Source organism: Littorina saxatilis, linkage group LG14 (genome assembly GCF_037325665.1).
Source record: "Littorina saxatilis isolate snail1 linkage group LG14, US_GU_Lsax_2.0, whole genome shotgun sequence".
Classification (NCBI taxonomy): domain Eukaryota; kingdom Metazoa; phylum Mollusca; class Gastropoda; order Littorinimorpha; family Littorinidae; genus Littorina; species Littorina saxatilis.
Window position 1 is genome coordinate 17,103,269 of NC_090258.1, and position 22,798 is coordinate 17,126,066.

Here is a 22,798-nt window from a genome sequence, read left to right on the forward strand (position 1 = left end):
TAGAGAGCGTTCTCTAATTCTAAAGGATTGGTTTACACCAGCATGGCTGACCAACCTATCATTGACAGCAATATTGTTGTCAAATCTTTTCCATTAACTAAGGAATAAAAAAATAGATCCAATTTACTTCACCAAAGAAAAAAAAAGAGTTAAACTAAAGGACTGGGGATGCAACTCATCATCATGAATCAAAAGCATAAAGATCACCTGCAAACAGTGCTAGGTTTAGGAAATCTGAAAATGTATACACACACACAGAACACACACACACACACACAAAACAGACAACAGACAAGAAACAAGCAAATACATAGCAAGTGTGATGAAATAAATTAATTTTAAAAGAAAAATATGAAAAGAAAGAAAGAAAGAAAGAAAATAATTCAGCTAGTTTCAGTATTAGTTCCTGTGTGTATGTGATTGTGTGGTTACTCAAATCCCATAGTAAACTTGACATGTACATTTTGTGATAGGGGCCGGTATGTATATATGGGATAACCTTCTGTGAGGTTTAGTGTGTGACAGGGTGAGAATGCTTTGATTTCTTTTGCTTTTTTGTGGCTGCTTTTATTTTCAATCATTTATCATTATATATATTAAAACATACACTTTTTTGTCATTAAGTTGTGTGTGTTTGGGTATTAATAAGTAGTGCAAATCCACATGTAATGAGTATGAGTCACTGTTAAATTAATGAATGTCTTTTGTGTGTGTGTGTGTGTTCGTCAACCGACATATGTGGGTACGAGCCGCTGAGGTGGTTGTAAGAAAACCCGCCTGGTTCAGTGGTTGGGGGCTGATTGGGATTTCTGATTTACCGGCCTAGCCAAAAAGTTGAGGTACACCCCATGTAACATGGTCATTTGCAAAATAAAGTACAAGCACTTGTTGACGTTTATATTGAGTCTTAAAATTTGCAGCTTATTACAAACAAAAACCATGGACAGTTGTATCAAATATTAAATCAGTGTTTGTGTATTTATTAGGTTGGAGCAAGGGGAGAGCCAGTCCTCCTGTGGTGGCAGCGAGGAGAAAGATTGACCTGATGGAAAAGTTTGCTAAACCGGAACTACCCTCTTCCACAGCAGAAACATCAGCTTTGCCATCTTCTGACCAACCATAAGAAGATACAGATACTTTGCCATCTTCTGACCCATCACAAGCAGATATGGATACTGGTACTGTGCAACGTCACTCCGCTGACATGTGTTGGGCTTTTGTCAACATTGATCAGCTCAATCTATTGCTGAAAGGTCTATATCCTGTACTGAATGCTTGTCTGATAGCAGTCTGATTATGAAAGAAGGTGATGCATCACCCCAAGGATTTGCACAGGCCCTGCATCTGGAGTGCATATGAGTGTCCATTCAAGTCTGCAGTTGTTTACTCTTCTCCCGGTGTTTGCAACGCTTCGGGTGGTAAAGTTGCATTTAAAATAATCCGCGTATGACCATGTTGGTACATGGAAAGGGACATTCAGCTTTACAGAAATTTGCTGCAGTGTTAGGATTGAGCACAGAAATACTGTAATTAAAATGTTGCAACTTTTGAATGGCTTGATAGCTTTGTTCCATTTGTGTATATATAATTATGTAATGTTGTTGATGATTTTGTGAAGCATCATTTCTATGCAATGGAATAAGAAATCAGTGCATCCGTTGGGTTTTTATGAGTCTGACAGTTTGGTTCTGATCAATATTTTCATATCAGCACAAACACAGATAATTGACTTTTTTAATGTTTTCATATGATTTTTTTTTAAATAAAAAAAATCTGATAATTTGATTATCAAATCATTTCCCCTTCATAGTTAAAGTGTTATTCTGGTTAAAAAAACCACCCCATTAATTCAAGCTCTACTGTGGTACTAGTTTACCGGGGTACTAGTGAGACTCTTTTACATGCTGTTTTCTCTACATGTAATTTGAGACAAAATGTGGTAATTAAAATGTTGTAACTTTTGAATGGCTAAATGGATTTGTTCCAATTTTGTATATGTTGTTTATGATTTGTGAAGCACCATTTCTGTGCATGGAATAAGAATACAGTGGATTCCTTGTGTTTTTATGAGTCCGACAGTTTCGTTTTGATTCATATCTGCACTAACATAGATGAGACTGTGCCAAAAGGTGACGTTTTCATGTCAGTATGTCCCAAATGACATCACCAGTACATTTTTCATTCTATCTAATCTGTTTTCGTTCTATTTTTTCTAATAACATGCGTTAACAATTGATTGCCAACTGGAATGGAAGAGCACAAAAAGTGTAACTTGATATGTAGTTTCTCTAGAGGGAAAAACATCTTCCACTTTCATGTCAGTGTGTCCCATGCAACATACATTTGCCAAACAGCTATGTGCAAGTAGATTATTTGTTAGTGGTATAGAAAATACTGATCAACAATTAAAGTCAGTTTTCACATTCATTTTCTACCTATTTCTTATTTGTTTATTCTGTTGGCAATGGTGAAATGTCAGCAATCGTGTGTCATTCGGGACAGTAGACATGACACCTGACCTTTTGGCACAGTCTCAGATGAGTTTTCAAATGATTTTTTTTAAAAAGTCTGGATAGTTTGATCGTCAAATCATTTCCCCATCATAGTAAAGTGGTTATTCTTATAAAAACATATCAATTCAGGCTGCACTGTGCTACTAGTTTGAGGTACTGGTTGGAATCTTTCAAATGCTGTTTTCTCTGAATGTAATTTTCAGACAAACATCTGTAATTAAAATGTTGCAACTTTTGAATGGCTTGATGGATTTGTTTCATTTTTGTTTATGTTGTTTATGATTTGTAAAGCGTCAGTTTTGTGTATGGAATAAGAGTTAAGTGCATTGGTTGGGTTTTTATGAGTCTGACAGTTTGGTTCTGATTCATGTTTTCATATCGGTACAAACAAAGATGGCTGTTTTCATATGATGTATATAAAAAAAATCCTGATAATTTGATTGTCAAATCCTTTTCCCTACATAGTAAAGTGGTCATTCTGATAAAAACATATGAATTCAGGGTGCACTGTGCTACTGGTTTTTTTATGTACTGGTTCAAATCTTTAAAATGCTGTTTTCTCTGAATGTAATTTTCAGACAAAACGCTACAATTAAAATGTTGCAACTTTTGAAAGGCTTGATGGATTTGTTCAGTTTTTGTATATGTTGTTTATGAGTTGTACAGCATCAGTTCTGTGTCCCGCAGTGGGGCACTGCGGTTATGAAATTAAAGGCCCCTCCTGTTTTTGGAACCGCAGGAGCTTTCTAGTTTGCTGTTAGGTAGATTTTTGGTTCCTCTTTCCTGTCATGCTCTCTTTTTCTTCATGAATTCTTTTCTTTTTTCTGCCTTCTTGCTCATTCACCTGTATTTTTTCCAAAAATCTCTTCTCTTGCCGCTTGTCTCGCGATTCATGTATAGTTTAATCTGTTAGTGTTCTGATGTAAGTCCAGCAGTAGATAGGTTAAGCCTATTTTAACATACTGGAAACTGGTAATCTTCCAGTAGGTATTAATTTAGTTTTACTAAAGCCTGCTGGGACACAAGTAATGGGTTAGTGCATTTGTAAACAGGAATCGCTTGACAAGTGGCCCCCTTCATCCCCCCCTTCCTCGTCCTGATATGGCTCTGCGTAGTCGGCTGGACGTTAAGCAACAAATAAACAAAAAAAATCAGTTCTGTGTATGGAATAAGAGTTCAGTGCATTGGTTGGGTTTTTATGAGTCTGACAGTTAGGATTTCATGTATTTTTCTTATCAGAACTGAACCGGTAACTGAAAATGCTAAATTAAAATAATATATTGCTTAGAAATGCTTTTCGATACACAGAATTATTAAACACACACATATTGCTGCAAAGAAGAAAAATTGGATCAAAACATGCACTGGTTCACAAACTGCAACATTTTAAAAAAAGCACATTTTATAACGTTTTTCTCACATTTTGGTGAATAAAACCCCCCAAAATTGCTTTGCACTCAAAATTTAAAATGGTTTCCCTTAATTAGGTTATTCTGCTTGCAAAAATCAAACAAGCAGCAAGCTGTTTCCAAAATAAAATAAAAAAGTGCTTGCCTACCCTGTCCCCCCTTAAAACAAGTGGAACTGTTTAAAAGAAATATTTATCTGAAGAATAAAGTAGGGATATTAAACTAACTCACTGTTTGATTTAAGTCATCCTGTTTTAAGTCATCCTGACGTGTTTTACACATGTCCATGATTATTTCAATTAGTGTGACAATCAGGCCTTGCCCTGTACCCCTAGACAAACCAAGCCTATGCTCAACTTTTCAACCACTTCCATTTCAATAATTTTACTTACTGAGTGTCTTTTTGTTCTTGCAGCTGATCGCCATCGCTACAGGTGGCCGCATCGTCCCTCGCTTTGAGGAGCTGACCACAGAGAAGCTCGGCAAGGCTGGTATCGTTCGGGAGCTGACCTTTGGAACCACCAAGGAACGCATGTTGGTGATCGAAGAATGCAAGAACACACGTGCTGTCACCCTTTTGATCAGGGGAGGCAACAAGATGGTATGTCTTGGCTGGGGTTAAACATTTTTGTCATCATTTTCACGAGTTTTCATTCACAAACACCTGGGAAATAAATCTCATGTTCCCCATGCAATAAATTGAGGTGGTGAATGGGTTTGAGCTTTCAGGTGAAACGTGGATTGTCAAAGTAAAAGCCAATCAGGCTGATTGTTTGATGTGTGGAACCATCGCGGCTTTGGATTTGTGTTTCCGAGGACAACGATTGTAAGCATTCACTCTCAAAGACCCAATCAATGTTGATAATTACCGCGGCGACTCATTGTCAATTTGCAACTTATCTCTGTTATCGCAAAATCAACAACGAAAAGTCATAAACACTTAAAAAGAAAAGAAATATGCTCAACACTTACTGAACTCACAGGTATGATCGCAGCTCTGTACATTTTCAGACTGGAAGTAAAGCGTTAACAAGCTACGTTTGACGTCACATACAAGTTTGACGTGTTATCTCGTGCTACTGTGACGATGCTTTGTGGCCCGGAGTTGGATTCTAAAAATTCGTCTCCCTGTGGGTTATTGTGCATTTTGTTGCACAACCAAAATGATGACAAAAACGATGTTTGGTGGCTTGTTGTCAGACCAGCATTTTGTTGTTGGTCCTCGGGAAGCATATCGCCTTTTGTCTCATATTTATCAACCGCGGCCTTCGGCCTTGGTTGATCAAGATGAAACAAAAGATGATATGGTCCCCTTGGACCAACAAAAAAGCTGGTCTGTCAACAAGCCACCAAACATCTTATAATGTTGAACTTGATTGTAGTTCTTTCACGTATTGTTAGCTGTTACTTTTTTTTTTATATATACAGGTTATCTTTCGCGTTTAGTTTTCTGTCGAGAATTTTGTTGTTGACATAGATTAATGAAAATGATAGCAGAAGCTGGGCAGAATATTTCTTCATTTATTTCACCGTGAACGTGCATATCAACCAGAAAAAAAGCAGTTTTCACAAGAATTTTTGTTGTAGTTTTATTAGTGGGCTGTTATTGTTTTGTTTTGTTCTTTATCCTTAGTTTGTTATATTTAAAAACTGTCTGCATGTGGAATTTCTGCCCACTAGCTGGTAGTGCGCGTGGATCAGACAACATGCTATATAAACTATTTTAGTCCTTTTGTGGGACGGCATGAAACGTGCTGGGACAGACTCCCTTGTTGCACCTGTGTGTACACACCTAGTTTTGCTGTGTCAGTGTGTGTGTACACACCTTGTTTTGCTGTGTCAGTGTGTGTGTACACACCTTGCTTTGCTGTGTCAGTGTGTGTGTATACACCTTGCTTTGCTGTGTCAGTGTGTGTGTATACACCTTGCTTTGCTGTGTCAGTGTGTGTGTATACACCTAGTTTTGCTGTGTCAGTGTGTGTGTATACACCTTGCTTTGCTGTGTCAGTGTGTGTGTATACACCTTGCTTTGCTGTGTCAGTGTGTGTGTATACACCTTGCTTTGCTGTGTCAGTGTGTGTGTATACACCTTGCTTTGCTGTGTCAGTGTGTGTGTATACACCTAGTTTTGCTGTGTCAGTGTGTGTGTATACACCTTGCTTTGCTGTGTCAGTGTGTGTGTATACACCTTGCTTTGCTGTGTCAGTGTGTGTGTATACACCTTGCTTTGCTGTGTCAGTGTGTGTGTATACACCTTGCTTTGCTGTGTCAGTGTGTGTGTATACACCTAGTTTTGCTGTGTCAGTGTGTGTGTATACACCTTGCTTTGCTGTGTCAGTGTGTGTGTATACACCTTGCTTTGCTGTGTCAGTGTGTGTGTATACACCTAGTTTTGCTGTGTCAGTGTGTGTGTATACACCTTGCTTTGCTGTGTCAGTGTGTGTGTATACACCTTGCTTTGCTGTGTCAGTGTGTGTGTATACACCTTGCTTTGCTGTGTCAGTGTGTGTGTATACACCTTGCTTTGCTGTGTCAGTGTGTGTGTATACACCTTGCTTTGCTGTGTCAGTGTGTGTGTATACACCTTGCTTTGCTGTGTCAGTGTGTGTGTATACACCTTGCTTTGCTGTGTCAGTGTGTGTGTATACACCTTGCTTTGCTGTGTCAGTGTGTGTGTATACACCTTGCTTTGCTGTGTCAGTGTGTGTGTATACACCTTGCTTTGCTGTGTCAGTGTGTGTGTATACACCTTGCTTTGCTGTGTCAGTGTGTGTGTATACACCTTGTTTTGCTGTGTCAGTGTGTGTGTACACACCTTGCTTTGCTGTGTCAGTGTGTGTGTATACACCTTGCTTTGCTGTGTCAGTGTGTGTGTATACACCTTGCTTTGCTGTGTCAGTGTGTGTGTATACACCTTGCTTTGCTGTGTCAGTGTGTGTGTATACACCTAGTTTTGCTGTGTCAGTGTGTGTGTATACACCTTGCTTTGCTGTGTCAGTGTGTGTGTATACACCTTGCTTTGCTGTGTCAGTGTGTGTGTATACACCTTGCTTTGCTGTGTCAGTGTGTGTGTATACACCTAGTTTTGCTGTGTCAGTGTGTGTGTACACACCTTGTTTTGCTGTGTCAGTGTGTGTGTACACACCTAGTTTTGCTGTGTCAGTGTGTGTGTATACACCTTGCTTTGCTGTGTCAGTGTGTGTGTATACACCTTGCTTTGCTGTGTCAGTGTGTGTGTATACACCTAGTTTTGCTGTGTCAGTGTGTGTGTATACACCTTGCTTTGCTGTGTCAGTGTGTGTGTATACACCTTGCTTTGCTGTGTCAGTGTGTGTATACACCTTGCTTTGCTGTGTCAGTGTGTGTGTATACACCTTGCTTTGCTGTGTCAGTGTGTGTGTATACACCTTGCTTTGCTGTGTCAGTGTGTGTGTATACACCTCTGTTACTTGAGTCACTGTTTGTATAAGCAATACAAGCGAGTAAGCAAAATTTGAAAAATGTATGTACTTATGAAGTACGGTTTAAACAATTTGAGATTCTTAATCTCGGGGTATCAAAAGCTTTGAAGTTTGTGCAGTATATAGGAATCAAGATTCTTTTTGTAGTATCCCAGTCATGCTATAATGTTGTCTTTTGCTTTCAGATTGTTGAGGAAGCCAAGCGTAGCCTTCACGACGCTCTGTGCGTGATCCGTAACCTGGTGCGTGATGGGCGTGTGGTGTATGGCGGGGGAGCCCCAGAGATTGCTGCCTCCCTGGCTGTGGCCGAGGCTGCTGATAAGGTGAGAGATGAAAGACTAAAGTGTGCGCTGACAAGCAGAATTTCTGTGTGCACGGACTGTGAAACTTTGCTAGAAAACCTACCCCCTCGCGTGGAAAGTTCTTTTACTTGGGGCCCTTGTGTCCCTAGTTTCATCGGTGTCTGCTTTGAAGGCTATCTCACAGTTCCAAGTGTATCAGTTAAGAAATTGCTACTTTACTTCAAACTTTGATCTTGCCAGATTGGAAAAATAGTGCAGATATTATCATAAGGTTGGTGAAAAGTGTTTTGAATAGGTAAATCTGAGGAATTCCTGATCCCACAAACTGTATGGCACAAATTTATTTTGATGCATGTCGAACTTCCACGCTTATCTTTCTGACTGTGTGGTTAAAGTACATGCTAAAGTGACTTCACTCTCAACCTCTGTCAGCTGTTGTTGTTAGTATGGCTGTCACCCTGAACAGAGTGATACAACACTTTATATGAATTGTTTGAACCTCCAAAACTGTGGTTCAGAATTAGTCCTTTATGACAAGGCAGTTAAAATTCCAGCAGTTTGGTGACTAGTCTTGAAGGTAATAAAGTGCCTGAATCAAAGAAGAGAAGAGTTTTGGCCCAGAAAAAATTGTCAACAGGGGTTTCATAGCCTGCTCATAATTCACACATGCCCATGTGCTCCTTTTGGTCTTGTGCAAAAACGTATCATTTGTTTGGAGAAACTCATTTCTAGACTCTTCTGCAAATTTACACCTCATGTGAGTTGTGTTCTGTCTCCCAGACCTGTTTACCAGTACGATTTGGGCGTATTTTGTACGCCAAATTATTATCGGTACGCAAATACGCGACACACGCACAAAATACCCATAAGAAAGAGTCTAGAATATGTTTTCCGGTGTTGGTGTGCTTATTACGGAATGGTACAACTGATACCGGTTTTGGTCGAAGGGAGATAACCATGACAGCGAGTCTTCAGCTGTGGAAACCTTGTTCAGTTGTTGGCACGTGCGATCGTCTGGACAATCGTGGCAAAATGAAGCGTTAAAAATGTGTCAGTTTTGGATGACTGTACCAAGTCTAAACAGCAGAAGCAGCAGATTTTCTTGGAGAAATATAAGAAAGAGCCAGGAATTGTGGAGTCTACTATGGGAAAAAGTCATGCACACTGCAAGTATTGTAAATCAGATTTCTCCGTTGCCCATGCTGGGAAATATGACATCGAACAACACTGCATTTCCAAAACTCACCTGGACAAGGTTGCTGCAAAGAAATCCGCTGAAAGCTGCCAAGGAATTATGAAGTTCATTCCCGCAAAGCAAATCCTGCCAGAAGAAAAGGCTGTAGTCCGTGCTGAAGCAATGTTTTCTGAGATGATTGTAAAAATGAACTTGCCACTGTCAGTCAACCTCAGATGTTATTTCATGAACTTCATCTTTTCATTATCAATCTGTTTGGAAGACACTGGTTATAATGCTATAAACTGACAGGTAAATAAAATTGTTTTATCCCTGTTGTATTGGAAGGAGTTAAATTCTGAAGGTGTTCACAAGACATGCTATTCTTACACAAGCACGTTTGCACCCACACGTACATTTTCCCTAGCCCATATGGCTTTGCTTGCAAAGTACACCAACTTTTTGAAAAATACACTCAACTTTTTGGGAAAGTACTCTTGCCTCGGGTTTAGGGTAAACAGGTCTGGTCTTCAGATCTCCATACTGGAACAGTATAACTTTAGATTTTGTTTTTTTAATGTATTCGGAAAAATTCTTTTCAAGACTCTTCTGCAAGTTTACTCTTCATGTGAACTGTGTTGTTTCTTCAGATCGCCACACTGGAACAGTATGCTGTACGTGCGTTCTCTGAAGCTCTGGAAGCGGTGCCCCTGGCCCTGGCTGAGAACAGCGGTCTGGCGCCCATCCAGACACTGGCCGAGGTCAAATCCAGACAGGTCAAGGAGAAGAACCCCCGTCTGGGCATTGACTGTCTCCTCAAGGGAACCAATGGTGAGTTGATGTCCACAGCTTTAGCTTTTGATTTTTGTGGTTTCAGAGCTGACTTTAGTAGCAACTGCTGGTGATCTTTGTTCGATTTTATTTTGTAATTCTTTGGGCTCATGTAGACAAGTGGATACTGTGGGGTCTTTGGTTTTCTGTTTTGAGAAGTCTGGTTTATACAGTGGAACCCCCATTAAATTATATATTCTTACCCCAATTCTCATCAATGCATTGACTTCAATCTCACATGCTAGATGTCGAAAAACTACTCAATTAAATTACATATTCTTCAGGGTTCGACACTAGCGGGGGCGGGGGGCGGAACGCCCCAGAGTTTTGTGTTCCGCCCCAAACATTGCCGAAGCTTGGGGCCCACTCCGCCCCAGGATAAATTCCAACAATGACAAACCGAAAATTCTAATGCCAGAGCCAATCACTAAAAATCGCCAGTCAAAGTCGTCACTGAAATTTGCGTTACGATCAATGCCGCAGTCAAGAAAAAAAAACATTGAAATCGTCGAAGGACAATGCCGCAAGGGAAATAACTCCCAGATTGCGCTCTTTAGCGTGAGAGATAAGTATCGCCTTCAAATGCCAAACGCAAAATGTGGCAACATATCCCTGGTGTAAAAAAAACATGGAAATGAAGATGAAGAACAGGGTGGAGAGAAACGAAACAAGTCGCGTAAGGCGAAAATACAACATTTAGTCAAGTAGCTGTCGAACTCACAGAATGAAACTGAACGCAATGCCATTTTTCAGCAAGACCGTATACTCGTAGCATCGTCAGTCCACCGCTCATGGCAAAGGCAGTGAAATTGACAAGAAGAGCGGGGTAGTAGTTGCGCTAAGAAGGATAGCACGCTTTTCTGTACCTCTCTTTGTTTTAACTTTCTGAGCGTGTTTTTAATCCAAACATATATCTATATGTTTTTGGAATCAGGAACCGACAAGGAATAAGATGAAAGTGTTTTTAAATTGATTTCGACAATTTAATTTTGATAATAATTTTTATATATTTAATTTTCAGAGCTTGTTTTTAATCCAAATATAACATATTTATATGTTTTTGGAATCAGAAAATGATGGAGAATAAGATGAACGTAAATGTGGATCGTTTTATAATTTTTTTTTTTTTTACAATTTTCAGATTTTTAATGACCAAAGTCATTAATTAATTTTTAAGCCACCAAGCTGAAATGCAATACCGAAGTCCGGGCTTTGTCGAAGATTACTTGACCAAAATTTCAACCAATTTGGTTGAAAAATGAGGGCGTGACAGTGCCGCCTCAACTTTCACGAAAAGCCGGATATGACGTCATCAAAGACATTTATAAAAAAAATGAAAAAAAGGTTCGGGGATTTCATACCCAGGAACTCTCATGTCAAATTTCATAAAGATCGGTCCAGTAGTTTAGTCTGAATCGCTCTACACACACACACAGACAGACACACACACGCACATACACCACGACCCTCGTCTCGATTCCCCCCTCTACGTTAAAACATTTAGTCAAAACTTGACTGTAAAAAGGAGACCGATGCAGCCAAAAGCGCGAAGCGCTGTCGTAATTTCAATGTCACAAAATGGTTGAAAGAATGTGTACGATGAAGAAAAACAGACAATGCATTGCCGCACGTGAATACTGAGAGTGGGCCCCAGATTTTTGTTTTCCGCCCCAGCAATTTCCATCTCTGGGGCCAGTGTGGCCCCAGGCCAAATAAGTTAGTGTCGACCCCTGTTCTGACCCAACTCGCATAGATAGCAATAACTTCGTTTGGTTGCTAAGACATTGAAGCACTCTTACATGGTAACATGGGGAGATAACTCAATCAAAAACCACATGCCATATAAGGCATAGTCCGTGGTGGTTATCTCCCCTACCGGTGTACTGCGCATGCGCAGGATGTATACCGGTGACACTCATTCCTTTTCCTTCAACGCACGGCGCTGGACGTGTTTGAAGTGCTCTGGCTTTTCTTTAGCCATTGGTCTTTACTTGTGTGAAGACCATCGAATCTCAGTAACGTTGTTTCATCTTTCTTCCCTTCTTCATGAATTGGTGAGAGATTTTATTTTTCTTATTGAGAGAATTTTCTTAGGCTATTTGAGCGTTTTGCATCTTGTTGTTGTTGGTTCATTTTTGATTCAAAATGGCTGACAAGCAGAAAGATAAAGAGAAGGTTCGGAGTTCTGCCAAGCAGGTTAGCTCTCCAGGGTCTCACTCAGGCAAAGCGGGCAAAACTAAAGCTAAGGCGGCTACGGCCACAACTATTCGTAGTTCTCAGAAAAATTCTCTTAGTGAGAATTCGTCCATTGTTAGTGTTCTCAACCCGGAGACTCAAGAACCTTTTTTTCTACTGACAAATCATTTTCGGAGAAGGTTCAGGCTCCTCAAGCCGAGCAATCTTTGAGCAAAGCCGATTTACTGGCTATTTTGTCTTCTTTCAAGACAGAGGTTTATGACATGTTAGCAAACCAACAGTGGTGTTGGAATCGTCGTCAGGAACTCCTTTCGACAAATTTTTGTCTGATTCTCAGACAACAGCACCTCCTGAGTAGTTTTTTGACATCTAGCATGTGAGATTGAAGTCAATGCATTTATGAGAATTGGGTAAGTATATTAATCAAATGAAAATTTACTATTGAAATTTTCCATTTATGACCTCCACAAATCTGAGAAAATCAGGTCTTAAAAAGGGGCTAAATTTGCACAGGTTATGAACTGGAAATGTGAACAGTCATGGTCTTAAAAGGGTGCTAAATTTGCACAGGTTATGAACTGGAAATGTGAACAATCACAGTCTTAAAAAGGGGCTAAATTTGCACAGGTTATGAACAGGAAATGTGAACAATCACGGTCTTAAAAAGGGCTAAATTTGCAGAGGTTATGAAGAGGAAATGTGAACAATCACGGTCTTAAAAAGGGCTAAATTTGCAGAGGTTATGAAGAGGAAATGTGAACAGTCACGGTCTTAAAAAGGTGCTAAATTTGCACAGGTTATGAACTGGAAATGTGAACAATCACAGTCTTAAAAAGGGGCTAAATTTGCACAGGTTATGAACAGAAAATGTGAACAATCACGGTCTTAAAAAGGGCTAAATTTGCACAGGTTATGAAGAGGAAATGTGAACAATCACGGTCTTAAAAAGGGGGAAGTCTTAACTTCAATTGGGGGGTCTTAAAAAGGGGGAAGTCTTAACTTCAATTGGGGGGTCTTAAAAAGGGGGAAGTCTTAACTTCAATTGGGGGGTCTTAAAAATGGTTGGGGTTCCACTGTACTGTGACATGTATTGTAGTTACAGTTGCTGAGTTTGTGTTACGGCTGGTGTGAAAGTGGTCGTGAGTAAGGCACTGCTCACTGCTGTCTGTTAGAAACCAGACTGTTAGGCTTCATCAAGTAATGTAGAAGGAAACTAGTGTCTTACTTTTCAGTTACAGGGGTTGTTTCGTGACTTTGTGTAAGGGGAGGGTGTCGGTAGTTCTATGAATATGATGGACATTCACATGTACCCAAATGATAAAATAACACCCTGGTCAGATTAGTTCCTTTGCACTGAAATGAATAGTGAATTGATGTTTATGTTGAAATGCCTGTTAAAGTAAGACACCATCTTCATCACCACAAATTGACACATGATCGGTCTGTGTTTCAGACATGAAGGAGCAGAACGTGATAGAGACACTGATGGCCAAGAAGCAGCAGATTCTTCTTGCAACACAATTGGTGCGCATGATCCTCAAAATTGACGACATACGTGCCCCCATGGATATGTAGATGGATTATTGCTTCGCTTCTGAATGCGTGTGGCTGTGATGAGTGTATGATGTATGGTTGAATTGTGCACGCATTTTTCAGGGGAGAGAGAGGCTGTGTGATCGATCAATTTATTATTATCAGGACTGTGTGTGTTTGCATGTCCATTTTTTGCTGTGTGTGATTTCATTTTCGGCTGCGTTTTTTTGTACTTTTTCAATTTTATTTTTATATGTTCAAAAGTTTGCTCTTGCAACCATGTGAGAAAGTCAATGATTTCTTAAAAATAAAACATTCAGTTACTGCTTTTCATATCGTTGGGGGGGGGGGGGGGGGGGGGATAAGGAAACCTTTTACAGGAAAATTCTGTAACTGCTTGTTGAAGCAGAGTATGCTTGCTTTTCAAATACTGTAATTTGTGTAATACAGTTATGGTACAGATAAGCTTTAGAAGTAGAAAGCACTTTTGCAATATTCAAAAGTAAAGAGAGTTCGTTGAAACGTATAACTATTTACTATTCATAATTCAACCATTATGCGATACTGCACTACTATTATACTTTATTTTGAATTGGTGTAAGTTTTCGAGACCTGAAAGAGAGAGTTATGAATTGTTCTGGTAGACTGTGGCCTAGTTTGTGATTTCACAAATCTGTCAAGAAACATGCAACATTGCTGTTCTTTTTGTGATAACGTAATTTGAGGTATGGAATGTGCAGGAACAAAGGAGTTTATACGTTCTTCAGACACAGAATTAAGTCACTATTTGTATTCATGGATGTCAGTGGATTGTTTGAATTGAGATGTTAAATTGAGAAGGCTGTTACACTTTTTTGGCATTCACATGCATTTATAGTAAAATCCAATCCAATTCAATTCCCTTCATGTGTGCTTGTTTGTGTCTGGATGCTTGTGAATTTGTCAAATTCCACAGAGGACACATACGATTTAACCATGCATTCATCACCTGCACGAAGACCATGCATTCATCACCTGCACAAAGACAATGCATTCATCACCTGCACAAAGACCATGCATTCATCACCTGCACAAAGACCATGCATTCATCACCTGCACTAAGGCACTGAACAGCAACACTCTAATCTGATCGATACATTTTATTTCTCAAAATGAATGCATCCTGCAACAAACAGATCCAACACCATTAAATTACATGAAACTGGGAGAAGGGGAGGGGAGTATAAGTTATGAGAATAAACTAATGTCCGATGTTAAAATGCTGATTGCAGGTATTGCACTGTTGAATTTGTCCTTGGTGAGGAAGAAAATAAAGAGTAACGGAATGACCTACAATACCTTGAAGAATAAATCTCTGGAGTTCTTTATTCCCCATAGAACTCGTGAGCTGCAGGAAAAATAAAAAATCTAGAGTAAACAAAAAATGTAACATTATCCACTGGCTACTTGATAATGCTTTAGTTTTGTATTGCACTTAACACAAGAAAACAAAAAACTGGTTCAACATCCAAGATGTCAATGAACTAGAATTTGGTGGGTATTTTAATTTCACAATAGACATTGCATCATAGAGCATGACTTGGATCTAGATGCAAGTTGAGTACAACACTGGACAGCTGACAAAAGTATACCTTTGCGATTGGACGTTTCTTGTGTGCCCCTCAATATGACATGTCTCTTTGCATTATTGCTGTGTAATTTTCTGGACAATGGCATGAATAAGTCGACTGCAGATTATTATAATACCCATGGCCTTTAAAATTATGGACTGCACAGACTCAATTGTGCATTTATTATGCCCTTGGTTTGAAAAGAACTTCCATTAATTACAGCGTCAGTCTAAAACGTATCAGTTTAATGTAATAGTTACAATATGCACAGCATATGTTGTGATGAAAAGGTAATTTATGATTCATTCATACCAGTTTTTGCTCCTGCATTTGTGCAGTTGTACTGTACACTGCATATGGAATAACACATTTTTTATTCATTTGAATTAAGTCAACAGTTTTCTACTTCTTTTAACACAAAGTGTTACTAAGGCACTTTACAGGTATATGGAAATGTGTTGAACATAAAATACTGTAGGTAAAATGAGGTATATTATAAATAATGGATTATTAAATGTTGGGGTAATAATAACTGAAATTGACTTTAATCTTTTGTAAGAATACAAAGATAATCATATACAAAAATATGCATCGATGTTACAGATTAACAAACATTTCGTTGTAAGAAGGGGAAAGTGCAAAATATTACCAAATTTGGAAGCTAGATGATTGATTATGCATGTTCTTTGCATATTCAAAACGATTAGCAGCAAGTGGTGTTAAACACCTATTTCTCTATTTCAAACCTGTTCTGCAATCCAAATCTACAAGATATCCTTTGTTATGCAAATTAAAAAAAATTTCTTATTCGCACACTCCTTTTAGTAGTAATCTCCCCCACATAGTCAAAAGAAAAACGTACTACTGTATTTATAATTTGATCATGTGCTATTTATAACTTCACTTTAGTCTTCTCCAACAAAATCACAGTTTCCTGGTGAAAATATCTAGTCTACAACGTAGGTGTTCTCGATGAAAATGGGTGTGTCAAAAATTATGCACACAGAGGTTGGGCAGAAAATATGCATATTATTATCACATGCTAACAAAACAAAGAACATTTAAGTTACTCCTCTCCAACAAAACACTGGCCATCATTACTTTATGATGTACATTTGTAAAACACAGAATGATGAGTACATGTATTCACTCAATGTAAAGAAGTCGCATGAACTTAAGACTGATGTTTAACACCATACATAGATCTCTTTTCCTGCTGAAATGCAGATTAAAACGTATACACAAAACACAGTTCTCCACTAGATGTCTACCCATAAGCCCCAACACGCACATATCCCCCTGAAAGCAAAACCTTTTTTTTTTAATCTCTGGTGAAAGATCTCTAGCAGAAGTTCTGAAATGTACAGCATAAGTAACAGAAAAGGAATGTTGAGTTAAGCACATTCCCAAGGACCAACATTATTCAAAATAACCTTAAATCCTCAATAAACTCACCTTTTCCTTCTCACAAATACTATGTACAATTCTTGGAGGAACTGGAGTAAACTTGAAACGTTTCATTTTTAACCGTTACCATTAAATTGCCGCCTTCAATAAAGTCCCCTTTTCTACATAAACATGAGGTTACGGCATTCTTGAAAATATGTACAATTCTTGGGGGATCTGAAGTACACTCGAAACATTTTTTCAGCAACAATTACCATACATCTACAAAGAAAAACATTCGGTTATGTCCAATGTTCAGAAGCACCCAGTATTGAACATTTCCATGGATTACTGGATGTTCCGGTATGGCTGGCTAGGCTCACAATGAATTCTTTTGCACCGATAATTCAAAGGTTTTCTAAAACGACAAGTTGATTTCATGGTTATGACAAAACTTACAAACTAAATCTTTGTCAAATGTTCAAGACTACAACCCCACCCCTAGCCCCCAACTATACCACATCTTTTCTATTTGCGAAGTATTGCCAACGTAGCAGGAACAGATCTTTCGCATCTACCATTAACACTACACAGAAAGAAACACAAAAGGAATGATTCAGAAACAAGCTATGGTTTGAGCGCAACAGAAACATAACACTGCAGTAGAAAACAAAGGAATGGACAAAAATGTGGTGAAGAATGGAAAGCTTCATAAATCACATCCTCAAATATTTAAAATAATGATATACTCGAACAAAAATATATATCCAACATATTCTCCTCGTTGTGTGGATGGAGAAAATAATAACCTCACAATAACCCTTTAACCCGTTGCCATGCTGTTACATTTTCAGAAAAGTACAAACCTTTCTAAGAACCCCCAACCTTTTCTCTCTGACTGACAAGTTATAACAAAACTACAGCACAGAAAAAGTCGTAGTTTTTGTGTGTGTTAAAGTGGTTTCTACGGGGCGGGGACATAGCTCAGTTGGTAGCGCGCTGGATTTGTATTCAGTTGGCCGCTGTCAGCGTGAGTTCAAACCCACGTTCGGCGGAAATTTATTTCTCAGGGTCAACTTTGTGTGCAGACTCTCTTCGGTGTCCGAACACCCCCCGTGTACACTACATTGGGGTGTGCACGTTAAAGATCCCACGATTGACAAAAGGGTCTTTCCTGGCAAAATTGCTTAGGCACAGTTAATAATTGTCTACCTATACCCGTGTGACTTGGAATAATAGGCCGTGAAAGATAAATATGCGCCGAAATGGCTGCAATCTACTGGCCGTATAAAAATTTCATCTCACACGGCATCATTGCAGAGCGCCTAGAACTGTACCCACGGAATATGCGCGATATAAGCGTCCTATTGATTGATTGATTCTACATGTGTTGGGCAAAATTGCTGTTCAAATCATAGCCCAAGAAACAACACCTAATGGGGAAAAACTAAGTGCTCAAAGCCACTCATTTGGTGCCCAGGGCTGATATGCGCACAAGCAAGTTACAAACCTGGTGGGAGCCAGCTGCGGGATCGGATTGGTTGAAATTAAGTTTGTTGAGTGATTTCAACTAATCCGACCTCGCAGCTGGCTGCCACCCGGTTGTCAACTTTCTCGTGCGCACATCAGCCCAGAACACCAGGGTTTGCATCAATGTAAGACCGCAGAGGTGGACTGAGCAAAGTCAGTGACACTGAAAATAGTGCAGTGACACAACACAACAGCTATACATCGGACAAAGCACCGCTGGCCATCAAGACTTTGAAGTCAGGTTGTATACCAGTACAACAGCAGTTTCAGTCTGCCGTTTGGCTGATAACAGAATTGATTGTCATGACATTTTATGCCCACAGAGAAAAAATTATCCACACACACCCCGGGACAGAACCTTGAAGCCTTATGCCCACTCACCCACTGCAGATCCAAGAAAATGTATAACAAATAAAACAGCTGGGAAAAAAAAGAACAACAAAAAAGTGATCTGATTTTTTGTAATTCACAACAATTATGATGTGGTTTACTGTCCATTTATCAACCCTACACTTAAAAATATTTCTTTTCCAAAATCAAAACATTGACAGAAATGTTAGGTATAATGTTAAATTCACACAATGAAAGAGAGAGAAAAAAGCCAACATATACAAATACTGTCAGATTATTTATAAAACCTTTTCCTACTTGTATAACTCAAGGGAACTTTTAGTTTTAAACTCAGCATATTCAAACATAAGCATCAAACAAACTAAGCTGGTGGCCGGGGATTATGACAATCAAAAACAAAAGTCAATTATAAAGCACTCTCAAAGTTATCAGCTTTGTAATGCCTTAAAGAAAAAGTCTTGGAAACATGAAAATAATATACCATGGAATGATGTGAACTTGAAATTGGGAGGATAATTAAGGCACTTTCAATTGTGAATGTTGGGTCTACAGACAATTCACTATGCTTAATCACCTCACAGAATAGAGGCACTTAGGGCACAAAGAAGACACTCTGCATTGCAAATGAGTGAAAACACACATCCAAGAAGTTGTACAGGGTACAAAATATTTTCTTCAGGACAGTTTAAACAAACTCTTTGTAGATCAACAGCAGCATCGATTAAAACACTAAGGGCTGCATTTATCCCCCTACAAAGTAACAACGAATACATTCTTCACAACAGAACATTGGACAGTAACTTTTGCGAAAACAAAAACCCTTCATATTTTTAATAAAGGAACATTTAATGTGAAAAGATCGTTTTGATTACAACTGTTCTTTACTCATTTAACATTTTTGTTGTTGAAGGAACAAAGTAAAAACAAAGAGAGAAAAAAACAAGTCGCGTAAGGCGAAAATACAACATTTAGTCAAGCTCAGTCGAACTCACAGAATGAAACTGAACGCATTGCATTTTTTCCGCAAGACCGTACACTCGTAGCATCGTCTGTCCACCGCTCGTGGCAAAGGCAGTGAAATTAACAATCCAGAAAAGCGCGGTAGCGGTTGCGCTGAGGAGGATAGCACGCTTTTCTATATCTCTATTCTTTTTAACTTTCTGAACGTGTTTTTAATCCAAACATATCATATCTATATGTTTTTGGAATCAGGAACGGACAAGGAATAAGATGAAATTGCTTTTAAATTGATTTCGGAAATTTAATTTTAATCTTAATTTTTGTATTTTTCATTGTCAGAGCTTGTTTTTAATCCGAATATAACATATTTATATGTTTTTGGAATCAGAAAATGATGAAGAATACGATAAACGTAATTTTGGATCGTTTTATTAAAAATATAATTTCAATTACAATTTTCAGATTTTTAATGACCAAAGTCATTAATTAATTTTTAAGCCTCCAAGCTGAAATGCAATACCAAAGTCCGGCCTTCGTCGAAGATTGCTTGGCCAAAATTTCAATCAATTTGATTGAAAAATGAGGGTGTGACAGTGCCGCCTCAACTTTTACAAAATGCCGGATATGACGTCATCAAAGACATTTATCAAAAAACTGAAAAAAACATCTGGGGATATCATACCCAGGAACTCTCATGAAAAATTTCATAAAGATCGGTCCAGTAGTTTGACGTCATCAAAGACATTTATCAAAAAAATGAAAAAAACGTCTGAGGATATCATACCCAGGAACTCTCATGTCAAATTTCATAAAGACCGGTCCAGTAGTTTCGTCTGAATCGCTCTACACACACAGACAGACAGACAGACAGACAGACAGACAGACAGACAGACAGACAGACACACATACACCACGACCCTCGTCTCGATTCCCCCCTCTATGTTAAAACATTTAGTCAAAACTTGACTAAATGTAAAAAGACGAAAAAGAAAAAGACAAACATGACTGATCATGCTTTGTCATAAAGAACAGACAAAATAATGAGCAACATATTTAAAGGGCTGTACACAGGTTTATTTCAAAATGACCTCAGGGTCAAATTTGTAGAAAATATTGTAACAGTCTAACACTCTTGTTTTTGAAGATAACAACATAGAACTTAGTGTGCATTGAAAGAAAATCAGAAAACAAGATACAATGATAGATCCAGAGTTTTACTCATCTCATATAGAAGTCGCACTGAATATATTTTTCAATAGTAGAAACCAGATACAGTATAAGGAATGCTTTCAAAATAATTTAAGGAAAGAAGAATCTGTTGTTTTTCTCCCATGAGTAAACATAAAATGCATGCAAAGGGCAACATAAGTAACATTATCCGTTCATGTATAAGTATGCTCAAAATATACAAGTAACAGACAGTATACGTTCATGTATAAGTATCTGCTCAAAATTCAGTTATCTCGCACGAGTCATCTTCCCTTGAAAAAAATTCTATGTACAAGGACTCTGTCCACTCAAACGTAGGCTAGACTTAACACCACAATCTGACCCGCCAATATCATACTTACTCTGTACCCCATTACCCACAGTTTCTTTCTCCACAAACTTGTTGCGACGTGTTTGTCAGAAGCACCAAGTTGTCTGTAACAAAGTTTTCCCCCGGCCTGTTCATGCTGAAGTTAGATTCACTTGATGAAGTTCTACCGCCTGTTGTTGCTGAAGTTAGATTCACTTGATGAAGTTCTATTACCGTCTGTTGATACAGAAGTTAGATTCGCTTGGTGAAGTTTTCAGGGAACACTCCCTTCATTCCGTCTTTCTCTTTAATACCCAACTGCCATCCGTCATCCTGCAACCGAATATGATTTTGTTGTTGTGGTTGCTGTTCATGTTACTTTTTATCATGTCTGCTATCATTATTGTATTATTATCTGGATCAATCAACACTGATCTTCACATTAATAGGGAAAATGTCATCATATTTCACACTGTTTGAGTACTAGTTCACACAGATTAACATTATTTTCTTACTTTTTGATACAATATAATACACACCAAAGTGTTCAAAATTGATTCACAAAAACATAATCATACACAGAGCAAGAGAGAGACAGCATAGCAAGAGAGCACTGAGTGTGTGTGTGTGTGTGTGTGTGTAGTGGTATGTGTGTGTGTGTGTGTGTGTGTGTATATGTGTGTGTGTGTATGTGTGTGTGTGTGTGTGTGTGTGTGTGTGTGTGTGTGTGAGAGAGAGAAAGAGAGAGAGAGAGAGAGAGAGAGAGAGAGAGAGAGAGAGAGAGAGAGAGAGCAAGCACAGAAAAGAAAAGGAAAAAAATACTGTGTATGTAATGGCTACAATTCGTTCTCACACTCACCTGTTCTTCTTCGTTGTCAAAGGGTACTACGTAGATAATGTCACCCGGCTCAAAAGTCAGCTCATCAATATCTTCTCCGTTGTACGTGTGAGTAGCCTCAACCTGAACATAGTTATCACAGTCGTTCAGTTTTCAATTATCCTAGTCTTCTGTCAATCATTTACTGATTTAGTCTTATTAAAAGTTCTTGAAAAAATGTAACAGTCAAATTTCATATCGGTTCTGAGCATAATAAAATTATCTCAATCAGCTTTATATTTCGAATCGCAGTCAGCAAATGCATTATTGTTCTTCAAAAGAAAACTTATAAAAGTCTTGAATTTATTTTCTGTTTGAGAAAAAAAGAATACTTGCAGAGTTTTGTGTGTGGTCCACACACACACACACACACACAATCTCCCATCCTTTCTCTTATCTTTGCACTCAATTTTCTTCTCACCCGGAAAAGTGTATTGGGCGGAGCTTCATATGCAGGTTTGTTGGAGGGCGGGGATTGGTACATGTCGTCTTCATCATCGCTATCCTCCTCGCCGTTGCCTTGCGGTTGTTCGTACACATTGTTGGTCACTGGCGCAGCGTCCGTACTTTCCTTGCGTGAGTCCGACGACAAAGCGTTCATCTAAAATAGGGTTAAGAGAATGTCATTATTTGGTTTGTTGGAGGATATCTGATAATGAGGATGATCATGTACAGGGATGTCACGTACGTGTGTGTGTGTGTGTGTGTGTGTGTGTGTGTGTGTGTGTGTGTGTGTGTGTGTGTGTGTACCATTATGAGTCTGCTTAGGTCATCCCTTTTAGTGTAATTATTCCTTCTGCTTTTTGTTGAGACAGTTTTCTAGTCTTACACAAATTTACAAAGCGGACACAATTTAGATTTGTTCATGATTCAAAAGTCTGATGACATTTATTGTGTTTTGTATCAAATAGAAAACAATTCATTGCAAGCAAGTAACAGGCTAAGTAGTCACACACTGAAATTGCACTATTTTGTTTTAGTTTTTGATTGAAACAAAATCTCGCACATGTTTTAAAATTTAACTCTAAACCGAACAGACCCAAATATCATCCACTAGAAAACTTGACTTTGCTTAAAAATTGTTAAGCTACACAAAAACAACATTACAAACAACTAGTCACACAATAATAAAAACAGATTCAAATT

At 38.6% G+C, this 22,798-nt stretch overlaps 2 protein-coding genes across 5 annotated transcripts in view; one reads left to right on the forward strand and one right to left on the reverse strand.

The window, feature by feature from the left end:
- The window catches only part of LOC138947250 (T-complex protein 1 subunit epsilon-like), a 28,437-nt gene extending 14,121 nt beyond the window's left edge, over nucleotides 1-14,316 (forward strand). The window contains exons 7-10 of the mRNA XM_070318689.1: nucleotides 4,338-4,523; nucleotides 7,569-7,706; nucleotides 9,510-9,690; nucleotides 13,340-14,316. Of these exons, the coding sequence (XP_070174790.1) occupies nucleotides 4,338-4,523; nucleotides 7,569-7,706; nucleotides 9,510-9,690; nucleotides 13,340-13,461 (627 nt within the window). The 3' untranslated portion in view covers nucleotides 13,462-14,316. The remainder of the gene's footprint in view (nucleotides 1-4,337; nucleotides 4,524-7,568; nucleotides 7,707-9,509; nucleotides 9,691-13,339) is intronic.
- Nucleotides 14,317-14,543: 227 nt separating this feature from the next.
- LOC138947247 (streptococcal hemagglutinin-like) overlaps nucleotides 14,544-22,798 on the reverse strand; it is a 66,326-nt gene continuing 58,071 nt past the window's right edge. For all 4 annotated transcript variants that reach the window (XM_070318686.1, XM_070318684.1, XM_070318685.1 and 1 more), the window contains 3 exons: nucleotides 22,074-22,253; nucleotides 21,635-21,736; nucleotides 14,544-21,108 (listed from right to left, as the gene is read on the reverse strand). In XM_070318686.1, the coding sequence (XP_070174787.1) occupies nucleotides 21,028-21,108; nucleotides 21,635-21,736; nucleotides 22,074-22,253 (363 nt within the window). In that variant the 3' untranslated portion in view covers nucleotides 14,544-21,027. The remainder of the gene's footprint in view (nucleotides 21,109-21,634; nucleotides 21,737-22,073; nucleotides 22,254-22,798) is intronic.